The 27,153-nt window shown below is 42.7% G+C and overlaps 1 protein-coding gene across 2 annotated transcripts in view; it reads right to left on the minus strand.

Moving 5' to 3' along the window:
- Positions 1-244: 244 nt before the first annotated feature.
- The window catches only part of sid1 (secreted immunoglobulin domain 1), a 29,520-nt gene continuing 2,611 nt past the window's right edge, over positions 245-27,153 (minus strand). The window contains exons 2-7 of one of the 2 annotated variants that reach the window (XM_039742508.1): positions 21,792-21,869; positions 20,344-20,697; positions 8,705-8,809; positions 1,859-1,923; positions 1,589-1,627; positions 245-573 (exon numbers count right to left, since the gene is read on the minus strand). In XM_039742508.1, the coding sequence (XP_039598442.1) occupies positions 484-573; positions 1,589-1,627; positions 1,859-1,923; positions 8,705-8,809; positions 20,344-20,697; positions 21,792-21,828 (690 nt within the window). In that variant the 5' untranslated portion in view covers positions 21,829-21,869 and the 3' untranslated portion in view covers positions 245-483. The remainder of the gene's footprint in view (positions 574-1,588; positions 1,628-1,858; positions 1,924-8,704; positions 8,810-20,343; positions 20,698-21,791; positions 21,870-27,153) is intronic. The other variant, XM_039742514.1, reaches the window with a different exon arrangement.

A 27,153-nucleotide genomic window follows, 5' to 3' on the forward strand; every position in this document is an offset into this window, starting at 1 on the left:
CATAAAACAGTCCAGAAAATCTGGTTTATTGGTTTAAAAAGAGATCTATCAGTACAAAAAATGTAATAACAAAATAATTTGCACAAATGAGTCCACTCCAATAAAGGAATAACTCTTGATAAAATACTAATTAACAGGAATTCAACAACTGACGAGTCGAGTCTGTCATCACACAGGTGGCCACCAGATAACTAACAATTACGGGTGGCATTTGGCAAATAAAATCCCCTCCCGTTCAATGCTGACAATAATGGCACCACATGTTAGAGAATCACTACAAGACTTGATAAAGAAAGTCATTTTGTTACACAAAAAAGGTCAAGGATACGAGAAAAACGAGTAAAGTAATGCTAATCAGTGATAGTGCAGAAGCAAAAGCGAGTCAGAAATTCAAAATGGCCGTCCACGGAAGAGAATACCTCGACATGAGCGTTTTGAGATAAGAAAACTTGAGGTCTCATCTGCTTTTGTTCAGTTCACCAATCATTGGGCACTTTTGTCAACGTTTGTTTTTCTTTTTGTTCTGTGGTCCTGGAGAGCATCGTAGGACACATGGTCCATGTGGGAGAGTTCCTGCGAAATAACAGAAGGGAAAAAAAATCACAATTTGAAATTGCTGAAAAATGAAATGATGTTTATGCAACGGGGACAATGAAACAAAATATGGCAAAATAGCATCTGCAGACGCCACCACCAGCTCAGTCTGTGACCTGTTCCAAATCAGGGGTCCCCAACACCAGTCCTGGAAGGCCACAGTGGCTGCAGGTTGTCATTGTAACCCTTTTCTTAATTTGTGACCAGTTTTTGCTGCTAATTAACTCCTTTAACATTCATTTTAATTGACAATTTTTTATAAGATTCATTCCCCTGAATTTCTTCATCGTACCCCTGAATTGCTTCATTTCTTTCTTTAAATGGCACCCAAAAAGAATTGTAATGTGAAGTGAGTGACCCAACAGAAGAGCAACTGAGTCAGGGCCTCAAACTCTAACCAGTTCCTTGATTAGGCGACGACTCTTGTTGTTAATTAAACTCGTTCTTTAATTCCATGGCTTGTTTCTACTCTCATTGTGTAATAGCAGACATTTCCAAAATTATCGATTTTCTCTTTTCTAAGACCACTCCTAAAATGTTTTGTGGACCTGAGTAGATGAGAATTCCTGAGACCTTCACCTTTCTTTATTTTCAGACATTGTATGATGGACACCAGTTATTTTGGCTCATTTTGTATCTCATTATTGTTTGGCTGCTAATTAAGGAAAAAGAAACAATTGAGGGGTCTGAGTCTTCAAGAACAAAAATGAGTTCAAAAGGAGTTAATTAGCAGCAAAAACAGGTCACTAATCAAGAACAGGGTTAGAATGAAAACCTGCGGCCACTGCGGCACCTCCAGGACCGGAGTTAGGGACCCTTCCCTAAATAACTTTAAGAGACCCCCCCCCAAAAAAAACTCAAAGAGCTGTGCTCAGAACTCCAAAGCTGTAACTTCAGATGCCACCAATGTCATGGTGACTTGATCTAAGTCACTGATATGGAATCCAATTCATGTAAGGCACTATATAAAGAAGTCTATCAACTTGATCTTTACCTGATAATAACCTTCTTGCTCCTGACTGGGAAACATAACCTGAAAAAGAGTTTGAACAATTCTGTCTTTAATCTTTAATTTTTACACAAATAAGACAGGTTCATCAACAATGCTATGTGAAGAGCATTACAGTTATAATTATTATAACAAATGGACTGACTGTTTTGGCCACCATAATGTGCTCCTGATTTCAGACATGACTGTCAAGTGTGCACGCCACACTCAGATGTCCACCCATCTGTCCATTTTTCATTCTCGCTATTCCGTTACCTGTGAATCAGACGCCCGGCTCCTCATGTCCCTCTGGTTCTGAAGTTTGTCTGATCGGCAGCCTTCTGTAATGAAAAATGAGACAGGGTTGGCCACCTCAGCTGCCAGCAACACGTCATGTAAAGGTCCAGTATGTAAATTGAAACCATCCGTCCACCCATCTTTCTAACCCATTCATCCAAGGTAAGGTCATAAGGCAGCTATAGTCTATCCCAGCAATCACAAGGCCCAACACAGGAACAATACCTGGATGGGGCACCAGCTATGAGATGAAATATGGGTGAGGAACTGACTATAAAACAAAGACTGGGTGTAGAAAATTCAATTACATTCAGCCACAAGGGTCAGAAAAAGAATGATAAATATGGACTCGCGGTGATGGTCTCAGTTGTTAGGCATGCCAGGTCAGTCCAACAGCACACTCAGGTGCCACATGCTTTGATCAGGTGCCCTGATTTGAATTGTAATTATTGATGCCACAATTTTAAGGAGAGGGGATAGCATGGAAATGACTAACGATGACGTTCAGAACCCCAGAAATAGATAAATAACCACCAGAACTGAGGTAATTGGTAAAAGGTGTAGTGCAAAAAAGCAAGGTGAGCACAGGATCCCAAGATGGAGGAACAATCGTGTTAATGAATGTTTTTTAGCAAACAAAATCAGAGGGAGACGCAGCTACGGAGATCAGAGCTGTTAAACTGAAGAGTTTGTGCCGGGTAAAGCTTTACCTTGGTTGCGGATTGTTGGTGGACCCTTTTAGTTTATGAAACTTCTCGAAATCTTGGGGTATTTTGAACTTTCTCTAGTCTTGTGGTGGGTGCATCAACACGCTGTGTCAGCAAGCATTTTGAAGATGTCCATCTGGATTTAAATGGAATCACCGCCTTTGATGTAGCCAATGTAATAAGGGAGGGAGTGTTGCAATGCATGTATTAAAAATCTAAAAAATCCAACTAACACAAGTCCACCATCCATTTACAGTTTTAGCCTGTTTTTCCTCTCCGTCCAACAACTTTTCCAACTTTTCACCAGTTCCATCTCCATTGATTAACAACATGCTCTATAGGATGAGACCCACTACTTGAACACCACCACACTTCTCCATTCCTGGCCTCATGCACTAATCTCAAGTGTTACGACATTATTAAAATCATCAGCTCTGGGGCAGCTATTTTCAAAAAACGCTTCTCTAACCCCACAATTAAAAAAAAAAGTTTGGTCTTGATGATGAGAATCTGACCAATTTTCATCCCGTCTCTCACTTACCTTCCATGTAAAGTTCACCAGTTACTTAAGATAATAAACTGATGGTGCCCTTCCAGTCTGGTTTCAGAGCAACGGCTCTGGTTAAGGTAACCAGTGACTTGATTATGGCCACAAACTCTGGGCAGACCAGCATATTAATTGTGTTAGACTTCATTGTGGCATTTGACACTGTCAAGCATGACATTCTCACTGCCAAGAGTGGAGATCAAGCTGGGTAGGTTTAGGAAGGTTGGCTACTGTCCCATGGGCCTTTTTCATAATACTTCAAGCCGCTTAGAGACTGTGGTCTTCTACCCTTTGCCTTTCAAACACTTGTCTATTATTTTCATTCTGATCTCCTCAGACAAGTCTCTCCATGTTTTCCATGTTCAGTATGGGACACTTGATGACATCAAACAGCAGAGTGATGACTTTTCTCCAATTAAATCGGATGAATGACTGACTGCATGAGACATGCATGATACGAATTCAAGAGAACTGATAGTTTGACAAATCACTTGAATTCAATAATTTAAGGGCCTTTTTTAGGGCTCCCAACAAATGTTTACAGGCCATTTAAGTAGATCTTTGTAGAATAAGCCATAGTTGATCTCTTGTCCCACTTGCTTTGCTTTACTTGGTGACATGTCAAATGCTTGCTGGTACACAGGTAACAATAGCTTTTTATGTCATCACTTTTCAATGAGCTGTAAGGAGATTGTACGAGCCAAGTACTCTATTAACATTTTGAGGTTTAGTTAATTTGAAAATACGTTAAATTTATTTGCAGTTCAAGATTATTTTATATAAAATGCTCAAAAAAAATGAAAGGAACACTTTTGAATGCAAATATAGCATCAAGTCAATGAAACTAGTGAGCTATTGATCTGCTCAGTTCAGTAGCAGAGGGGCTTGTTAATCAGTTTCAGCTGCTTTGGTGCACTAGAGGGGCCATAATGAGAGAGATACGACCCCCAAAACATGAATGAATGGGTTAACAGGTGGAGGGAGACCATTGACATTTTTCCCTCCTCATCAGTTTTGTCACTCGTTTTGCATTTGGCTCTGGTCAGTGTCACTGCTGGTAGCATGAAGGCATACCTGGACCCTACAGAGGTGGCACAGGTAGGCCAACTTCTCCAGGATGGCACATCAATACATGGCATTGCCAGAAGGTTTGCTGTGTCTCCCAGCACAGTCTCAAGGGCATGAAGGAGATTCCAGGAGACAGACAGGCAGTCACTCTAGGAGAGCTGGACAGGGCCCCTCATAGAAGGTCTTTAACACATCAGCTGGACCCACCAGTATCTGCTCCATTGGGCAAGGAGTAACAGGATGAGCACTGGCAGAGCTTACAGAATGACCTCCTGCAGGCAGGCAGGCCACTGGTGTGAATGTCTCTGACCAAACAATCAGAAACAGACTCCATGAGGGTGGCCCAAGGGCTCGATGTCCTCTAGTGGGCACCGTGGAGCTCGATTGGTATTTGCCATAGACTACCAGAATTGTCAGGTCCACCACTGGCGGGCGCCCTGTGCTTCTCACAGATGAGAGCAGATTCACATGTGACAGACGTGAAAGGGTCTGGAAAAGCCATGAAGAACATTATGCTGCCTGTAACATCGTTCAGCATGACTGGTTTGGTGGTGGGTCAGTGATGGTATATCTGGGGAGGCATATCCATGGAGGGACACACAGACCTCAACAGGCTAGACAACGGCACCTTGACTGCCATTAGGTATTGGGATAAAATCCTTTGATCCATTGTCAGACCCTATGCTGGTGCAGTGGCTACTGGGTTCCTCCTGATGCACGACAATGCCCGGCCTCATGTGACGAAAGGATGAAGGAATTGTTACCATTGACTGGCCCTCACGCTCACTCGCCTGACGACAATCCAATAGAGGTTGCACCTCAGATGGTCCAGGAGTTCAGTGATGCCCTGGTCCAGATCTGGGAGGAGATCCCCCAGGACACCATCTATTATCGTGATGGTGGTGGTGGGGGGGGGGATTATACAAACTACTGAGCATGATTTGGAGCTGCTGCAATGAAATTTCTGCCAAATGGACTCGCCTGCCTCATCATTTTGTTCCCTTTGAGTCTTTGAATTCAGCCCTCTCTCTTTTGGTTGATCATTTTCATTTCCATCCTTTCGTTCCTAACACATCACCATATCAGTCCATAGCAGTAGAGAGCCAGCAGGATTTTTTCTCATTGAGAGCAGATGTGTTTTCAAAGTTTTCCTTTAATTTTTTATGCAGTTTATTAAGAATAGGGCTAGATAATTAATTAGTTCTAAAGAGATATTGTTACTTTAAGAAGGGGTGCTGGGTAGCGGGAGTTATGGGAACAAGGAAGTTATTGTAAATTTTTGTGTGGATTGATAGGGCTTTGGAAACACACGGTTTTCTTACTGTGTCTCTCTTCAGTTTCATTTTTGACTGTGGAAATATATAACATGGAAAATAAACATTGTTCTTATAAAACAACGGAGTGGATTAATGTGAAATGCCAAGGACTGGACACACGTAAGTTCCTGCTGTTGTCACAAGTTTTTTCGCACCTTTCAGGACCAACATATTTGTAAACCACATTACGAAACTTTCTCACTTCCACCTCCATCATGTATCCCGTGTCTGATCATTTCTCTCCTTTTCTAATGCTAACACTTGTCCATCCTGGATCAGCTACTGGAATTCCCTACTGGTAGGTGCCCTTTCAAATCGGTGATCACAGCTCTAGTTGACTCAAAACTCTTTTGTTAGAGTCTTGACGCAGACCTCCACTGGCTCCCTGTGTCTTACAGGACTCAATATGAAGTTCAAGTAGTGACCTACAAAGCTTTAAATGGCCTGGCACCGGACTACATCAGTGACACTCTCCATCATTCTGCTCCACTGGTTTTTGTTGTGCTCCAATCTGACCAACACTCTGTGGGTGACGGACCCTTCAGCTTTCTAGCGCCCAGACTTTGGAATGACCTCCCTAAAATTAATGAGATCAGCCGACTCCATTCATTCTTTTTCAAAGCAAATTTGTTTGGACTGCATTGAACTGACCGCCCCTTGTCTCAATTAACTTCTCTGTCTACAATTTGTAAATTTTGTCTGCGGTCACAGTCATCTCAAATAGCCATCATTAATATAATATCTCTGCACAAGAAGCCCATTTCCTCACAACGTTGTGAGATATTGGAGCTTGTACTTTCATTTTTTTTAATGTGTCATAGCTCAGACTTGATACTGGTGATTTCTCATCTCAGTCCAGTACAGTGCAGTTGCATGTTGGCATTTAAGGTGTTTGTTTGATCCAAGAGGAGACTCTTTATCATCTCCCAGCTTGTTCCCTCAGAGTCTGCCACAGGCCTAGAGGAAGACTTTGGTGATCTGAAGGCTTACAAACAAGTTCCCCGGGCAGAATGCAGCATCTCGTAGCTCAGTCAGGTAAGCAAAATCATTGTACCTTTAAGAAGCCAATTTTAGTGATAGGGGTAAGGAGCAAGACAGGTCGAAAGGCGTGGGACAGCTGGACTGTAAGCAGTAAGCTGTGGTTTCCAACAGAGTATTACAAAACCCTACCCAAATAGGTGATATTTGATCAAAAACTGGGCTTTGCTGAGCTGCGTTTTTTTGGGGGGCTACTTTTTTCAGAAGCAATGTGGTATTTTGGGCTATTTTTCGAACACTTTCTTTCACCTTTCACCGTTCTAAAATCTCTGAGGGGGAGCCCCCACAGTCATCATTGGTATATTTTGGTATATACAGTGCATCCGGAAAGTATTCACACGCACATCACTTATTCCACATTTTGTTATGTTTCAGCCTTATTCCAAAATGGATTAAATTCATTTTTTCCCCAGAATTCTACACACAACACCCCATAATGACAATGTGAAAAAGTTTACTTGAAAATTTTTGCTAATTTATTAAAAATAAAAAAACTGAGAAGTCACAAGTACATAAGTATTCACAGCCTTTGCCATGAAGCTCCAAATTGAGCTCAGGTTCATCCTGTTTCCCCTGATCATCCTTGAGATGTTTCTGCAGCTTCATTGGAGTCCAACTATGGTCAATTCAGTTGATGTGACATGATTTGGAAAGGCACACACCTGTCAATAGACCTCCAAGACAGGATTGTCTCGAGGCACAAATCTGGGGAAAGTTAAAGAAAAGTTTCTACTGCTTTGAAGGTCCCAAAGAGCACAGTGGCCTCCATCATCCATAACTGGAAGAATTTCGAAACCACCAGGACTCTTCCTAGAGCTGGCCGGCCATCTAAACTGAGCGATCGGGGGAGAAGGGCGTTAGTCAGGAAGGTGACCAAGAACCCGATGGTCACTCTGTCAGAGCTCCAGAGGTCCTCTGTGGAGAGAGAAGATCCTTCCAGAAGGACAACCATCTCTGCAGCAATCCACCAATCAGGCCTGTATGGTAGAGTGGCCAGACGGAAGCCACTCCTTAGTAAAAGGCACATGGCAGCCCGCCTGGAGTTTGCCAAAAGTCACCTGAAGGACTCTCAGACCATGAGAAACAAAATTCTCTGGTCTGATGAGACAAAGATTGAACTCTTTGGTGTGAATGCCAGGCATCACGTTTGGAGGAAACCAGGCACCGCTCATCACCAGGCCAATACCATCCCTACAGTGAAGCATGGTGGTGGCAGCATCATGCTGTGGGGGGCAGGAACTGGTAGACTAGTCAGGATAAAGGGAAAGATGACTGCAGCAATGTACAGAGACTTCCTGGATGAAAACCTGCTCCAGAGCGCTCTTGACCTCAGACTGGGGCAACGGTTCATCTTTCAGCAGGACAACGACCCTAAGCACACTGCCAAGATATCAAAGGAGTGGCTTCAGGACAACTCTGTGAATGTCCTTGAGTGGCCCAGCCAGAGCCCAGACTTCAATCCGATTGAACATCTTTGGAGAGATCTTAAAATGGCTGTGCACCGGCGCTTCCCATCCAACCTGATGGAGCTTGAAAGGTGCTGCAAAGAGGAATGGGCGACACTGGCCAAGGATAGGTGTGCCAAGCTTGTGGCATCATATTCAAAAAGACTTGAGGCTGGAATTGCTGCCAAGGGTGCATCGACAAAGTATTGAGCAAAGGCTGTGAATAATTATGTACATGTGACTTCTCAGTTTTTTTATTTTTAATAAATTAGCAAAAACCTCAAGTAAACTTTTTTCACGTTGTCATTATGGGGTGTAGTGTGTAGAATTCTGAGGAGAAAAATGAATTTAATCCATTTTTGAATAAGGCTGTAACTCAACAAAATGTAGAAAAAGTGATGCGCTGTGAATACTTTCCAGATGCGCTGTATACTCCAACTCTTGATATGTAGCTTTGTCATTTTGTTTTGGGTTAGATTTTTTTGCACCTCTACACAATTTGTGAGCTTTCCTTGGGCTATAAAGTTTTTAAGGACCTGGCACCCCTAGCACATATCAGCTGGACGGATACCAGCCATTCTCTGAGCAGAGATATACAAAACTCATCATATTAATAATTTTGTAAACATTAAAATTCTGGATGGTCACATCTCCACACCTGGACCTCATTTATCGTGGTGGAAACATAAATGGTTTTGTCTTACCTTTACGTTTTAACTTATAGACAGTGCATATGGTGACACAGGTCATCAGTACCAGCATGGTGCCCAAGGTAGAAGAGATCCAGACAAGCCAACTGCTGGACTCATCTAAACAAAATCACAAGGAGAAGAATAATGGAGTCACTCAGAATCTTCTTGGCACTGAAAGGTACTCCTAATGCCTAGGTGGCCCATTTGCTGCAGCTTGTCCACATAAAGAGAACTCATTGATTTCTCTCTCGAGAAGTAAGAGACAAGTCCTCTGTCTTGTACAATTCAGTTTAATTTATTTTCGTGTTCCTCGCCTACCAGGCCAAGCCAGGAGTTCAGAAATCAGACGCCTGATCCAGAATGCTAAACAAACTTTCAAGTCAGAATTCCTAGCCAAAAAGAGTTCCTTTAATCCTAAAGGCCCTAATTAGAAGTACGTGAGAGTTTTTTGTTTAAATATGCACAATTCTGGACCACTTGGAAATCCACAACATCAACCTTGGTGCCGTAAAGATGCCACAAGCTGCTACTTTCAAGTATCATATAGTAGCAACAAGATAACAGCCAAGAAAAATACCATAACACGAAAAAATTAAGGTGTAAGCAAAAAAAAAAAATTAAACCTTTGAATTCAGCAATTTTGAAAACTTTTTCAATAAAAACTTTAAAAAAAATGAAAACATATTGCAGATACCTACTGAAATCACAGCACGATGTCCTACTCTGTTTTCTGGACTCTTGTCTTTGTGTTGCTTTTTGTTTGCTGTTCTGGGGTGCATTTCTGGAACATTTCCTAACGCTAAGTACCTTGTTATCTCGTACTTAAGACTGTTAATCATTTAAATATTTCCCAAAACCCCTCATAACTATAGTAATACTGAGATTCGTTCTGAAATGAACGAGTGAACTGACCCACTCGTTATTTTTAATGTTTTTCTTTGTATGGACTTTTGCATGTGATTCTACCACATAGGGACAGAAGTCGCCTTAAGTAGATTACAGAAAACACCACATTGATGCTCTTTTTTGGACAATGTAGAAATAATAATAACAGCAACAACACGGAGGTCTAAATCTGTGCATTCGGTACCGGATCATCAAATCCCACTGCTAACACCAAGTGACTATAATCAAGTCACTTCCACTGCAGGTGCTCTAATTGGAAAAACAAAAGAAATGTAACCAACTGTATCTCAGATGTTGCCTTGGATAAACACATCAGACAAATACAAATGTGAAAAAGTAAGTGCACCCCATGGAAATTGTTGACTTTTCCAAACCATATCTCTTCATGTTTACAGATAAAGGTGATAGACTTGAATATCAAATTGACATGGTGTACTCATTTTCATAATCTAAATGAAAAAAAAAATAGTCAAATAGAAAAAGTAAGTCCACCCCTCCATTCATCACTACTTTCAGATCCATCAGATTAGAATCAGAGGGTTCCAAATGCAGTGCCATTGCTTAGAACCTCCTTAGAGAGTTTATGTTATTGTTTACATCCCTCCTCGGGCGAACGCGGAGATAGCGAGTGACATCATCCATTCCGCAGTTGCTAAGTTACAATGCAGCACCCTGAGGCACTTGTGCTGATCTCTGGAGACTTTAACCATGTGACGCTGGACAAAACATTACCTGCCTTCTCCCAGTATGTGGATTGTAACACTCGGGGAAACAGGACTATCGACCTACTGTATGCAAACGTTAAAGACGCATACAGCGCCACCCTGCTGCCTGTGCTTGTGAAAGCAGATCATAACCTGGTTCTGCTTCAGCCTCACTACAAACCAAGAGTGAGGGCGCTACCTACAACCACACGCTCATTCAGGAAGTGGTCCCCTGAGGCAGAGCAGGCTCTGAGAGACTGCTTTGGATTTACGGACTGGGATATCCTGCAGGGATCACATAGTGAGAACATTGAGGAGGTTGTTGACTGCACTACTGATTACATCAACTTCTGGATGGACATTGTAGTTCCAGTAAGAACAATACGCTGCTATGCTAACAACAAGCCATGGGTTACAAGTGAAATGAAGGGCCTTTTGAACCAGAAGAAAAGGGCTTTTAAAGACGGTGATCAGCATGAGCTCAAGTGCATGCAGAAGGAACTCTGAGTCCAGCTCAGGGCGACGAAAGAGCAGTACAGGAGAAAGCTGGAGCAGAAGTTGCAGAATAACAGCATAAAGGAAGTGTGGGATGGGATGAAGATCATCACTGGCTGCAGCTCGAAGCGGGGTGCCAACATCGAGACAGACGTGGAGAGAGCAAACCAGATGAACAACTTCTTCAACAGGTTTGACCACCCTAACCCACTCTCACCTCAGAGTACTGCAGCCACCCCACATCCTTCTGCTGATACCAGCATAGGAGAGACATCCCCACCCACAATTACAGCAGCGCAGGTGAGCAGAGAGCTGAGGAGACTTTGTACCAGGAAAGTAGTGGGTTCAGATGGAGTATCGCCACGACTGCTGAAGGCCTGTGCATTGGAGATGGGGAGTCCACTACAGCACATCTTCAACCTGAGCCTGGAACAGGGGAGAGTCCAGAGGCTTTGGCAAACATCTTGTATCACCCCAGTCCCAAAGGTATCACATCCAAGTGAGCTGACTGACTTCCAGCCTGTCGCTCTGACATCACATGTGATGAAGACCATGGAGAGGCTGCTGCTTCACCACCTGAGGCCACAGGTCCACCATACCCTCGACTCTCTGCAGTTCGCATACCAGGAGAAGGGGGGAGCAGAGGATGCTATCATCTATATGCTACACCAATCCCTCTCCCACTTGGACAGAGGCAGTAGTGCTGTAAGAATTATGTTTCTGGACTTCTCTAGCGCCTTCAACACCATCCAACGTCTGCTCCTTAGAGACAAGCTGACTGAGATGGGAGTAGACTCACACCTAGTGCCATGGATCGTGGACTATCTTACAGACAGACCTCAGTATGTGCGTCTTGGGAACTGCAGGTCTGACATTGTGGTCAGCAACACAGGAGCACCACAGGGGACTGGACTTTCCGGTCCTGTTCATCCAACATACATCGGACTTCCAATACAACTCGGAGTCCTGCCACGTGCAAAGGTTCACTGTCGACACTGCAATCGTGGGCTGCATCAGGAGTGGGCAGGAGGAGAAGTATAGGAACCTAATCAAGGACTTTGTTAAATGGTGCGTTTCAAACCACCTACACCTGAACACCAGCAAGACCAAGGAACTGGTGGTGGATTTTAGGAGGACCAGGCCCCTCATGGACCCTGTGATCATCAGAGGAGACTGTGCAGAGGGTACAGACCTATAAATACCTGGGAGTGCAGCTGGATGATAAACTGGACTGGACTGCCAATACTGATGCTCTGTGTAAGAAAGGTCAGAGCCGACAATACCTTCTTAGAAGGCTGCCGTCGTTCAACATCTGCAATAAGATGCTACAGATGTTCTATCAGACGGTTCTGGTGTGCACCCTCTTCTACGCGGTGATGTGCTGGGGAGGCAGCATAAAGAAGAGGGACGCCTCACACCTGGACAGACTGGTGAGGAAGGCAGGCTCTATTGTAGGCACGGAGCTGGACAGTTTGACATCTGTGGCAGAGCGATGGGCGCTGAGCAGAATCCTGCCAATCATGGAGAATCCACTGAACAGGATCATCTCCAGACAGAGGAGCAGCTTCAGCGACAGACTGCTGTCACCATCCTGCTCCACTGACAGACTGAGGAGACCCCACACTATGTGACTCTTTAATTCCACCCGGGGGGTAAACGTTAACATTATACAAAGTTATTGTCTGTTATACCTGCATTGTTATCACTCTTTAATTTAATATTGTTATTATCAGTATGCTGCTGCTGGAGAATTATGAGAGTATTATCTATCTATCTATCTATCTATCTATCTATCTATCTATCTATCTATCTATCTATCTATCTATCTATCTATCTATCTATCTATCTATCTATCTATCAATAATGTTATATGGTTTTTCATCTCCACAGCATTGCACGCCTGCGACCCTCCCTCACACGACACGTCCCACATTGATTATTGTAATTCTCTTCTCTTTGGTCTCCCACATAAGCTTCTCCATAAACTTCAGCTTGTTCAGAATTCCACTGCCCGTATTATAACTTAGACCTCTTCTGTGCAGCACATGACCCCATCGTTAAATGGCTTAATTGGCGTCCTGTAAAATTTTGCATTGATTTTATAAATCTTCTACTTACCTTCTGAGCACTATACCATTACACCTCTCTGACGTCACTCATGTTTATGCTCCTAATCACACTCTTAGGTCCTTTACTTCTGGTTTTCTCATCAATCCCCCCCCCCACAATTCCCAATTAAGGATGACCACCATGGGCTCCAGGGCATTTAGTCTTAGTGCCCTTCATCTCTCAAACTCACTACCATCAAACATTCGGGACACAGACTCCCTACGTAGTATTTTCAAATCTCGTCTTAAGACTTATCGATTTAGATTAGCTTACACTACATGACCTTAGGCTGTTTACTTATTGCTGTATTTTCAGTTTCATAGATACAGATAGGGCGGCACAGTGGCACGGTGGTAGCGCTGCTGCCTCGCAGTAAGGAGACCTGGGTTCGCTTCCTGGGTCCTCCCTGCGTGGAGTTTGCATGTTCTCCCCATGTCTGCATGGGTTTCCTTCCAAAGACATGCAGGTTAAGTGCATTGGCGATTCTAAATTGTCCCTAGTGTGTGCTTGGTGAGTATGTGTGTGTGTGCACCCAGCAGTGGGTTGGCGCCCTGTCCGGAATTTGTTTCCTGCCTTGCACCCTGTGTTGGCTGGGATTGGCTCCAGCAGATCCCCGTGACCCTGTTAGGATAATAGCGGGTTGGATTATGGATGGATGGATAGATACAGATATAAAGTGCATCCAGAAAGTATTCACAGCACATCAGGGAGAGGACCCCATTGGCAAAGATCTTCATTTCGGGTCCACTACCTCTCGTCAGACGATCAAATGAATACTACAGTTATCTGCTGGGATTAACCAAGTGGCTGAAAGGCTTCTGTGAGAATCAAGACATCGGGTTCATCGACATCTGGGACCTCTTTTGGGAAAGGCCATGTTTCTTCAAGCAGGATGGCCTGCATCAGAATAGATTCTGCGCCCGGGTCCTCTCCGAAAACATCACTAAGGTAATTTGTCTATCTTGACTGTCTATTTCTACTTTAAACCCCTTCCATAATGCTACTGCTTTGCTAAGACATGATAATGGCTTAACAACATTAATACTCTAATAGCCAATCTTAAGGAACAGAAAAAAATATAGGCAGTGCGGCATAAACACCAATAATTTAATTGCAATTACTAATTTAGATGAACAATGCATTAAAACTAAAAAACAGATTATAGATTACATAAAAAATACACACAGAGCGGCACTAACAAAAATGACCTTTCTGTTTCTGTTCCAAACACCAATAATGCACATAGAATTCAGCTCTGCTCCTCTGAAACATTAAATATGGCACTATTAAATGTTAGAGCTTTAACTAACAAGCCGTCTTTTATCAACGATCTTATTAGTGATAGAAAAATTGATTTTAATACACTAAGTGAAACATGGCTTAGCTCAGACGGTGCGGCTGTTTTAATCGAATCTGCGCCTCCGGATTACAGTTTTACTCGTGCAGATCACCAGGGAAAAAGGGGCGGCTTGGCAAACATCTACTCGTGCCGGTTAAAGTGTAAAGATGTTAGTTTTGGTAAATTCAAGTCCTTTGAGTATCTCACTGTTGTTATTCATGGAGATTCTCACGTTCTAGTATTATCCGTGTATAGACCTCCTAAAGTTAATGCGTCTTTGTTTGAGGAATTCTCTGACTTAATGTCAATTTTAATTACGAACTGTGACACACTCTTAATAGTCGTCGACTTTAACTTTCATATCGATAATCAGTGTGACCCAAAAGTAAAAGAAATTCATGAACCTCCTGGACTCTTTTGATTGGAGACAACTCGTTAATCAGCCTACACATAAAGCAGGTCATACGTTAGACTTAGTGATTGCTAAAGGACTAAAGTTGATATAAATCATGATCATTGATATCAGTCTATCAGACCATTTTCTTCTACTATTTAATATAGAAATAATGATAGTAAACATTCATGAGAAGCATATTGTTAAAAAAAACTCTTCTTTGACTTGCAAACATTCTAAGCAATCAGTCCGTTTATAGTGCCAACTATAATAGCGAGGATAATGTAAATAGTAAGGTGGAAAACTTTAATTCTAAAGTGAGAGCTGCTGTTGACATAGTTTCACCTGAAAAGACAGTTAAAAAATCTTCTAGCATTGTTATACCATGGAAGACCCAAAGAGTGTCTGATTTAAAGAGAACATGCCGTAGAGCTGAGCGTAAATGGAGGAAAACTAAACTAACTATCCATTATGAGATATTGAAGGTTAAAATAACAGAATACAATAACACAGTCCGTCTTGAGAGGCTGCTATTTCTCTAAGATTATAAATAACAATTCTAGTAATCCCAGAGTCTTATTTTCTACGATTGATCGTCTGCTAAACCCAGGTAACACAAAGGAATGCCTCCAAATACTTCCAGTGAAACCTGTGAGGCTATTGCTGTATTCTTCAATCAAAAAATTAATGATATTAGAAATAACATAGTCCATCTCCCCAACACTGCAGATCCTCCCCAGTACTCCATTATAAACAAATTCAATTCTTTCACCAGGATAGATTTACCTGATTTACATAAAATAATCTCTCAACTGAAACCCTCCACCTGCGTCCTTGACCCAATACCAACAAGGTTTTTCAAAGAAGTATCAGGCGTGCTAATTGATAATATTCTTGACATAGTAAATTCGTCATTAGATACGGGGGTCTTCCCAGACTGTCTTAAGACTGCTGTAGTTAAACCCCTACTCAAGAAACATAATCTCGATCCCCTCTGCTTCTGGAAATTTTAGACCCATCTCTAACCTGCCCTTCTTAAGTAAAGTTCTAGAGAAGGCAGTCATTATGCAGTTAAATGACCACCTCAATAAACATGCTATTCTTGATAAATTTCAGTCAGGTTTTAGAACAAATCACAGCACAGAAACTGCACTCGTTAAAGTAGTAAATGACTTGTTGGTAAATGCAGACAGAGGCCATTTATCTGTTCTCATCCTCTTAGATCTGAGTGCTGCATTTGACACCATTGATCACAATATTCTTAGAAATCGCCTTAGTCAATGGGTGGGCCTCTCTGGCAGTGTCTTAAATTGGTTTGAATCCTACCTGACAGGGAGAAAATTCTTTGTTAGTTGTGGTAATTACAACTCAAAGACACATGATATCCTATATGGTGTTCCACAAGGCTCTATCCTGGGTCCGCTGCTCTTCTCAATCTACATGCTTCCGTTAGGTCAGATTATCTCAGGGCACAACGTGAGCTACCACAGCTATGCTGATGACACACAGCTGTACTTATCAATAGCACCTGATGACCCCGACTCTCTCGATTCACTAACACAATGTATGACTTGTATTTCTGACTGGATGAATAGTAACTTTCTCAAGTCAAATAAAGAGAAAACTGAAATTTTAGTGATTGGCAATAATGGATACAATGAGGTTATCAGAAATAAACTGGATACATTAGGATTAAAAGTCAAGACGGAGGTAAAAAACTTAGGGGTATTGTTGACTGTAATCTGAATTTTAAATCGCATATTAATCAGATCACTAGGACAGCATTTTTTCACTTAAGAAACATAGCAAAAGTTAGACCTCTTATATCACTGAAAGATGCTGAGAAATTAGTTCACGCGTTTGTTTTCAGTCGACTAGATTACTGTAACGCACTCCTCTCAGGACTACCCAAAAAAGATATAAATCATTTGCAACTAGTGCAGAATGCAGCTGCTAGAATCCTAACTAGGAAAAGAAAATCCGAACACATTTCTCCAGTTTTGATGTCGCTACCCTGGTTACCTGTGTCATTCAGAATTGACTTTAAAATTCTGATTATCTATAATAATAAAAGGCAAAGCCCTTACTGACTGACTGACTGACTGACTGACTGACTCATCACTAATTCTTCAACTTCCCATGTAGGTAGAAGGCTGAAATTTGGCAGGCTCATTCCTTACAGCTTACTTACAAAAGTTAAGCAGGTTTCATTTTCGAAATTCTACACGTAATGGTCATAACGGTCGACAACGTCTGCCATGTTGAACTTTCTTATTTATGGCCCCATCTTCTCGAAATTTGGTAAACGGCTAACTTTTATCACTGTTGCAAAGCATAAAATGAACTTAACTGCCAGTGTAACATTAAAATGCTGATTCTGTATATTACAGATCTTCCACATTTTGCAAAAAAGTCGCCGCAACAGACCATCTGTTTGGACGTTTAACCGTGCTTCAGAGTGGTGGGATGTGATTGTTCCCGGTTTTACAAACACTCAGTGGCTGGAGAACTTTCCAATGTCTGAAGAAAGATTTATCCACTTATGCAACAAACTGCGTCCTGCGATGGAGAGACGGGACACAAACTTCCACGTGTGTGTACCTTTAAAGAAAAGAATAGCCAGTGACGCAGTAATGACGATTTTCTCCGGCCAATCAGTGACCAGCAGAGTTTACACGTCACGTTTTGGTAACGGTTCGGCGCTTGGAACCTCAGCTGAAGTGGTACTAAAAAAAGGACCAGGTACCAGGTACTGTTCCCAGTGGAAAACCCCCCAAAAGTGAGCTGAACTGAACCGTGTCGTGCCGTACTATGCAGTGGAAAAGCGCCATATGTGAAAACACAATAACGTTTATTTTGACCTCTTGTATACCTGTACAGTAAAATAATTTACTAACTGGATTCAGTAGACATCTTTAATGCGATGTGTTGCTTTACCTAGAAAATGGATTCATTTAATTTATTCACATAAAAAAAGTTCACTTTTACCTTTTTGTCAATATCGCCCTATATATATATATATATAAATACACTAAGGTCTGAATATATATATCTATATCTATATATATATATATATATATATATATATATATATATATATATATATATATATATATATCTATATATATATATATATATATATATATATATATATATATATATATATATATATATTGTCACACATGCATGTTTAGTGGAAAACTAAAGGACCTGAGTAGATGTAATTCCACGCCGGACCAGGGGGAGGCAAAGTTTACTAATTCTCTCTCTTGATTCCTGCAGACCATTCTAGGGAAATCCCACCCAACTCTGGGGCAGCCAACGACATCACTTCTGGTCCCAGTCCTGATGACATTACTTCCCATACTTTCCTTTAAAGCCTCCATCCTATTTCTAGAGAATCAGTTCTGTTTTTGACTCAGTCGTGTGAACATGTCTGTTCTTTTTCATCAATTTTGCAGCTGGGAAGAATTATACGGGTGGCTGCCCGAATCCTTCTCAATGTCTTTTAGTGATATTTGTGACAATATATACTGTATATATATATATATATATATATATATATATATATATATATATATATATATATATATATATATATATATAGTCATGCCAACCCGGACACAGACAGGCAGGAGACAGTTTTTGCCACAGTACACTTGTTTATTTACATAATACAGTGCCCCAATTATCAGTCCTGCATCACATTACACCATAATTCCTTCTTGCCGCCAGTCCTTCTGCCTCCTCTCCTCTTTAGGCTTTGTCTCCTTCCTCCCGACACTGACCTCTGATTGGCGGGACTGGCCCCTTTTTATAGGGCACCCAGAGGGACTCCAGGTGCCTGACGAGCTTCTTCTGGCTACACCTCTGGGTGTGGCAGAAGTGTGACCAAGTAAAGTCCTAGAATGGTCCATGCACCCCCTGGCAGTGGGCATAGATTCCAATAGGGTTGAGGGGGCTTCCCTCTGTTGGTTCAGGGGAGAAACTTACTTGATAATACTCTCTCACCCAGTCCTTCCCCACTTTGGGCATCCTGACCAGGTAAGTATCCCAGCTACCCGGCACAATATATATATATATATATATATATATATATATATATATATATATATATATATATATATATTTTAACAATAAGGCACCATATGGGTGCCTGACCCAGCACAGATAGACACGGGAGACACGTCTACAATAAATTAACTTTTATTTTTTCTTTGTCTGTGGGCGCACTTCTTCTCTGTGTCCCACAGGCAATACACAGTCCCAAGCACAAATGCACAATTAAAACAACCTTCTCCTGCACCACCACTCCTCCTCCCAGGCAACCTTATCCTCCTCCACCCGACTCTGGCCGCTGAGTGGTGGTTTCTGGCTCCTTTTATTGGGTACCCAGAAGTGCTCCAGGTGCTTAATTGCCGACATCCGGCTGTACTTCTGGGTGTGGTGAAACCAGTGCCCAAAAGAGGCCAGCAGCTCCCGCTGCAGCACCCCCTGGCGGCACCTGTGGAACCCAACAGGGCTGCACCAAACTCCAACTCCCATGAAGCCCTGCGGGAGTCCAAGGCACCACTGTATCCCAGGGAGGCTGCCATCTGGCGTCCAGGGGGAGATATTTTCTTTCCCATGCTTGCTCCCCTGGAATATAAGTTCTGTCGTGTCCACGTTACTCAGCCTTGGCCACTCCCCTCCACACCACTTGCCCAATCATTACTCCTCCTCCTACGCACACCCTCTCTCTGTCCCAGTCCATGACACTCTCAGTGCTGCTAACTCGCCCTTCAATGCAGTCAGTTATAATGGATGTTGAATTTTAGAACGTTAAATTTTAGATCGCTATAAAAAAAGAGCGGCAAAAGCTGATATTGAACATCTATAAAAAGAAAATGAACAAAAAAGAGCTACATATAATTAAAATCGAATCCCAAACAATATCCAACCTGCTATATCCTAACTACAAGGTCACGGGGATCTGCTCGAGGCAATCTCAGCCAACACAGGGTGCAAGGCAGGAAACAAACACCGGTCAGGGTGCCAGTCCACCACAGGGTGTGCACACACACACACACACATACATAGTAGGGACAATTTAGAATCGCCAATGCACCTAACCTGCTTGTCTTTGGACTGTGGAAGGAGAACATGCAAACTCCACGCAGGGAGGACCCAGGAAGCGAACCCTGATCTCCTTACTGCAAGGCATCAGTGCTACCCACTGCGCCACCGTGCCACCCTCCCGAACACTATGTGAACAGAAATGCAACAAAGCAACGTTTATAGTAATCCATAATATTGTTTTTGATAATAATAATAATAATAATATTTCATTACATTTATATAGCGCTTTTCTCAGTGAGGCATTAATATAATTTACTTTGACTTTTTTCTGTGTTTTATTATTCACTGGTATTTGAAATAAACAGTTGTAGTGAAATACGCAAGTAACTGATTTTCTATCTATAATAACAAAGGACCAAACCGTCTCTCTCCTGTGCCCCACATACTGTTCGTTATACATTCCATCTCTTTAAATACAATTGCTATCTGTAATGGAAGAGCATACCAATCCCTTGAGCGGCTCAGCTGGAAGATAGCAGGTGCCCAGCTCCAGCGGTTGGCAAGTGAAGTAAGAAGTATGTTGCTTGACTACTTGGCCAAACTCCCTGCCTAGCACTAGACACAAGTTGACAAGACAGTGACTGACCTGCCACAATGAGTTCAATTCCCTCGTTGAAGAAGACGTACGCATGCCATTTGTTGAAAGTGCAGTAATACTTCCCGGTATCATCCTTCTTTACGCTCTTGATGATTAAAGTGTGGTTTTTTTTGGAGGTGAAGTGCTCCTTGTCGTCGGTGTTGTGCTGGATGGTGTAGTTATTCTTGTAGCTCCAAAATGTTGTCAGCAATTGCTCTGGAGGCTGGCCACGAAGCTGCTTGTACCACGCCCTTTTGTAAGTGCTGGGGACTAAACAGGTGAGTGGACAGGTGAGTGACACACGGTCCCCTGGGTGAGATGTCACTGTGATGCTCCAGACATTAAGGCTCAGGTGCAGGAGACCTGGAAATGGACAAAAGGGAATCTTCAGTTCTCTTGCCTCATCTCCTCCATGCAGTGTGGTGCTGCACATACTGAGACCCATTTTAGAGTTACCGAGGACACATGATGGCACTCAAGGACAGCAGTGGACCTTTAGGAGGAAGTGGATTTAGGACTGAAGCCAGGAAGCAGTTCTTAATGCACAGAGTTGTGGGAATCTGGCACAAACTACCAAGTCATGGAGTTAAAGCAGGAACCTTGATGACCTTTGAGAAGTACTGATTATGAATGAGATATCGGGACAGCTTAGCCATTCGCTAAACAAACGGGTGACAAATGGACTCAATGGTCTCCTCTCGTTTGTCAAACTTCGTATGTTCTGATGTTCTTATGGCACAAAGGGAGTGTTTGGGATTATATCCAGGGACAGACTCGGATATATATATTTATATATATATATGTGATGTATCCGTTGTCACACATGTGCGTTTCAGAGGAGTCTAACTAAGATTGAATTTCTGGGACAGGGGCTACATGAGTGGACTAACACTTCTTCTTCCCCTTTATCAGACCCCTCTGAAGAGAATAGCCAGACCTAATCTTCCTCTTCCTGTTCCTCACCACGCCCACAATGACCTAATTTCTGGGAATTACCTTGTTATCCCACCTCTTCCTATTTATCTGCCCTCATAACCTTTGTTTTCAGTCTTGTCTTTGTTGGAGACTCAATCTATGGTGTTTACTCTGTGGAATTGCAGTTGCATTTTTTGTTGTATGCTGTACAATATATGAGGTGGACTTCCCCAAAACTTTTTCCACAGCTGGACCTCAGCGGTTAGTCACTAAAAGCTGAAGACCACAGTGATGAAGTTTGTGGACCTTTAAGAAAATCTGAAAATTGGGGTGCAGGAGTTCTGGAAGTTGGCAATTGGGGCACAACAGTTCTGGGAGCTACCTGTAGACCCATAATATTGAAAGTGGATCCTGATTCTGAATTTGATAAAGAAGGTGCTAAATGGTCACCATCTGAAAGTCATAGTGGACAGAGGACAGTGAAATTCTTACTCTCCACTTCCCAGCAACATAATAAACTAGAATGTATTCAATGTACTTACAGATCACACGTAACGTCACCATGTTACGGGAGGACATGGCAGAGTCTGGAAAGGTCCTTGAGAAGAATCCAGGAGTCGCTGCAGAACACACAAACATAGGACTGTCAGTGGAGGCTCAGCACTTCGCTGTTTTTGCACTTTTCAGTTTTTTATTTCAGTTTTAATGCTCAGCAAATGCCAATTTTGTGAATTCAAAGTGCATGTTTTAGTACTTTTGGGGCCAGCAATGCCCTGGCTGATGCCATTCAGACTGCGTCCCAGCCACTCTCTACAGTATGCGGAGTTTGCCTGTTTCTCCATGTTGATGTTCTTTACACCACACAAAGACATTCATCCTAGGCAGAGGGAAGTGAGTGTACCCGGCCATGGACTGGCACTCTCCAGGATTGATACCTGCTGATCTCGTCCTTGACTCTCAGTTTGGAATAAGTGGGCTCAGAAAGCACTTGTGTCCCTCTCTGTCAACTTGCTTTCTTCTTCTCCCATGACAGACGCATTTTTGTTTTTTCCATTTTAATGTCTCTTTCCCCATTTCTGGAATCCCACTTGCTATCTTTACCCCCTGCGTAACCTTCCCTTACAATGACATCACTCCTGTGGTCTCTAGCCCCCCTTCTACTTCCTGGCCTGTCCATCTCTGATGATTAAGTGAGGGGAGATCTGGGGAAACATAGCTGGAGGGCACCAGGGTGCTGCCAATGTGTTCCAGCCTGCTCCATGGGGTCCTTTAGCATCTGTTCTCACTTAACCCTAAGTTTACAGAAGGGTCCTCAGTTGTGGAAAACATCCTGTGTGGTCCCAGTACCCAAAAACGGTGGTATCCCAGGGAGTTCAGACTTACATCAAGAAGACCTTTGAAAGTCTGGTCCTGAAGCAGCTCTAGAACAGAGCCACAGGACATCTGGGCCTACCAGACACATGCAGGTGTGGAGGACGCTCTCATCTATGTGCTGCCCAGAGCCTACTGCCACTTGGACAAAGCTGGCACAAAAACAGCATTCATTTCTATGGCACATTTTCAATACAACAGTGTAGCTCAAAGTGGTTTACAAGAAGATCAAGAAAGTTACAAATAAAGAAAGCCAATTCAGGGAAGCTAATAATATTAAATATATATATCAATAAGTACAAAAAAAGAAAGAAAAGGTGAGGTCAGATGGCTGGGAGGACAGAAAAAAACAAAACAAAATGAAAAAAAATCTGCAGGGGTCCAAAGGTCAAAGACCACCCAGGCCCCCAACTGGGCATTCAACCCAACATAAATGTTTCTGAGTCAGTCCTCTTAGTTTTCATGCTTCATATGATGGACAGCTGAGATACCCACCTTCACTGTGTCATCACATGTGGCCACACAGTGTCCTGATTAGGTAGTGGTGGCACAGATCGCCACCACAGAAAAACCAGAAAAGAGAGCAGAGGATAGTAAAGATTAGTACGGACCCCTGAAGAATATCATAGTTCTACGCCTGTGTAGTCTATTAGGAATACAACTGAAATGTAGCTGTGAAGAAGCCAAATTAAAATTAAGGGCTTTTAGTTTTGTGAAATTTTCCACCGTATTAGCCTGGAAAATTTTTATCGGTCAGCTATTCCAGATTTTAGGCGCATAACAGCAGAAGGCCGCCTCACCACTTCTTTTCAGATTGGCTCTTGGAATAATAAGCAGACCACCATTAGAAGATCTAAGGTTACGACTTGGAATGTAAGGGGACAGACATTCCGAAATATACAACAGATCTTTATACACCATTAATAGTATTTAAAAGTCAATTCTAAATGACACGGGTAACCGGTGTAATGACGCTAGGACTGGGGTGATGTGCTCGGATTTTCTTTTTCTAGTTAAGATCTTGACAGCTACATTCTGCATTAACTGTAACTGATTGATGTCTTTCTTAGGTAGATCCCCACAGTCAGCGTCATGTTTTTCCTGATTTTTTCCATGCTTTTAACACCACCCTGCTCATCAGCTGAGAAAAAATTATTTTGATGTCCCCACAATCTCTTGGATCATGGATTACCTGACCAACGTGTCAGTTTGTGAGGTGTGAGGGCTAAGCGTCAAAGATGGCAGTGCGTAATACTGGAGCTCCACAGGAAACTGTCCTGTCCCCCCTCTACACTTCCATCATAACACCAGCACTTGCCACATTCAGAAATTCTCAGGTGACTGCATTAATAATGGAGACAAGTAAGAGTACAGGAAAGTTCATCTTCGACTTGAGGTGCAGAGAGAACCAACTGTAGATCAATATTAAGCATGCCAGAGATGTTGTGAGGCCAGTCACCATTCAGGGAAGTAAAGCAGATCTACAAGGACCTGGGGGTTTCACGTTAACTGTAAACTGGACTGGTCTGACGCCACATTGGCACTGGATAAGAAGGGTCAGAGCAGATTGGACTTGCTAAGGAGACACAGGTCTTTTGATGTGTGCATCAAACTGCTGGAAATGTTCTACCAGGCCATTAAACCAGTGTGGTGTTCTGCACTATGGTCTTTTGGAGCGCAAAAGAAGTACAATGTCGGACTGAACTTATCAGGAGAACTTGCACCATCACAGGACAAACCCTGGGCACACTGGTAGCTGTTGTGGGAAACAGGATGGGGGAAAAATTGGATGCCATCATGAAAAATCCCCACCATCACCACCAGGAGTCGCCCTCTTGGCACACTTTTAGCCACAGGCTCATTCCACCACGGTGTGCTAAGAAGCACCTCTGGGGGTCTTTTCTTCCTGCTGCTATCAGGCAATTCAATCTTTCTACCTGATGTACTTTTATTTTTATTAATTTATTTTTTGATTGTTTGATTGATTGATTGGCTGTATTATATATCCTGTGAGTCTTGAGATAAAAATGCAACACAGACATCATAAGGATTTGGGGCAGCCACCTGTATAGTGTTATACCGGCTGCAAAAGTTAAGTTGATGAAGCACGATGTGCATAGAACAGAGTCCAAAACAGGACTGACTACGATAGCCCAAAGATGGAGGCTTTAAAGGCCCATAGAGGAAATGACGTCATCAAAAGTGCCAGAAAAAGAAGTGATGTCGTCTGGACCGGAAGTGACATCAGCAAAGGGACCGGCTTCAGAAGTGTTGTCTTCTGGACCAGAAGTGACATCAGCACAGGAGCTGGCACCAGAAGTGATGTCTTCTGGTTTGGAAGTGATGTCAGCACAGGGGCTGGCACCAGAAGTAATGTCTTCTGGTTCAGAAGTGATGTCAGCACAGGGACTGGCTCCGGAAGTGATGTTATCTGGACCGGAAGTGACGTCAGCAAAGGGACCGGCTTTGGGAGTGTTGTCTTCTGGATCGGATGTGACATCAGCACAGGGGCCGGCACCAGAAGTGATGTCGTCTGGACCAGAAGTGACATCAGCACAGGAGCTGGCACCAGAAGTGATGTCGTCTGGACCGGAAGTGATGTCAGCAAAGGGGCCAACACCGGAAGGGAATTTCCCAGGAAAGGTCTGTAGAGAACTGAGAAAGACAGTCAGCGCACTCTGCCACCCCCTGGTCGGATGTTTTATTACACTTACTCAGATCCTTCAGCTGCCTCCTACTCGCACGTGTGTGACAGTCTCTATTCTTGTTTTTTTTATGTTTCTGCTGCTGTATGCATTTCAGTTTCCTCCCGGGGATTAATAAAGTTTTACCTAATCTAATCTATCATCAAATCTAATTTTAAGAATGCTACTAATAAATGATCAATTGTTGTACATGTTGTGAATCCCTAATCCAAAAATTAAAACATCTGATATTTTCCCAAATCCAAAACGTCTTGAGCTCCAGCATGACGCCACCTACGCTCCCTCTAATTATGTTTACTGCCGATGTGAACGACATGGAGGATGTGCAGAATGCAGGTAGATTTATTCATTCTGAGCTCACTTGTGGTCCTGCGGGTGGTGGTTGGTGAGGTTTTCAGAGTTGTCCCCCATGAATCTGGAGCAGACGATCAATCACAGGGTTTTGATGTCCCACGTGAAGCAGTGAATGCCACGAAGCCCCGTCACTCGACTGACTATGGGGAGCGCCGCCAGTTGGAGTCGATGCTGTGCCACACTTTCAATACGCTGTGTGGGTTTGTGTGAAGCGATAACACCTGCATAGATGTTCAAAATTGCTGCATGGCACCCATAAAATAAAAATAACAATAATAATAGTAAGTTGAAAATGAACATTGGCAAAAACATGTTATGTTTGATATTGGTAAACTCACACATGGTGAGGTCAGTCGGTGAGTTAATGGCTTCCAGCATAGCGGGCCTCATGGAGGTAAGGCTTAGCTGACCTGTTGGCCAATCTCCCGAAAAGTGACAACAAGTAGTTGATATAAACAGATGATAAAACCAAAAAGGTTCTTCGGTGTAAATATGCAGGGGGCTAAAATACGGTCTGCACATCACATTATCCACTTTCGACATTCGATATTTTTGTCATATCACTGCCCATTATAATACCAGCTCAGAGATGTGAGTTATTATATTGCAGTGGTCGTTGTTTAGCTGGTTTGGCTGCATTTCCCCCAAGATATCTTATTTACGTTCATTCAGATATTCCAAACACTTCTGCACCCAGGCATTTCACATTAGGGAGATTCCACCAGCTGTCCCGACTCCATTCAGTCTACTGTAGTGTGGTGCTGAGGTGTCACCCAGTGTCCTAATTGGGGCTCCTGAGGTGGTTCGTTGTGTGGATCATTGCAGGCTGAGGCTTCCTAACCTGTCATCATAATTCAGGCTGGAAAGGTACAGCCATCTTCTGTGGCTACACGCTGAAACTCAGCCTCTGCCATCTGAATATTCACGTTTAATAGTCCGGATTTGAATTAAACGTAACAGACGGTAAGTCAGGCCGACTAGCCTCGGAGGTTTTACTCTGAAACAGACGCTAAGGAATTGTGCTTAGGCTCTGAGGTGGCACAAGAGCAGTAATTCATGTAATGCCTGCTAAGAAAAACCCTGCAGTTTTATGATAAAGTCAAACAGCACTGAGGTTACAGATAAACGGCGACCATTGGCCACAGTCATATGGCTTATCTTGATGTGTATAAACCAGAGCTTCGTAAGTCAGTCTAATCAAATATTACAGTAACTGATAACAAGGCTATCTCTTTATATATAAAAGTCAATGTGTGTGTGTGTATCTCCCAGCATCACGTCTGAACATCTGGATTGATTTTCATGACATTTGGTACACATGTTCCTCATTGGTCAACTTAAAAAAAAAAAGAATGAGCCTAAAAAATTAATTGATGGTGGGATATCTTCCAATGCACACAAGCCAACTTTGATTATGAAATAAGTCTTTGCACAACCAGAAGTTTGATGTCAACGCAACATGGCAGTGGGCCGG

This window comes from Polypterus senegalus, chromosome 1 (assembly GCF_016835505.1).
Source record: "Polypterus senegalus isolate Bchr_013 chromosome 1, ASM1683550v1, whole genome shotgun sequence".
Taxonomy (NCBI): domain Eukaryota; kingdom Metazoa; phylum Chordata; class Cladistia; order Polypteriformes; family Polypteridae; genus Polypterus; species Polypterus senegalus.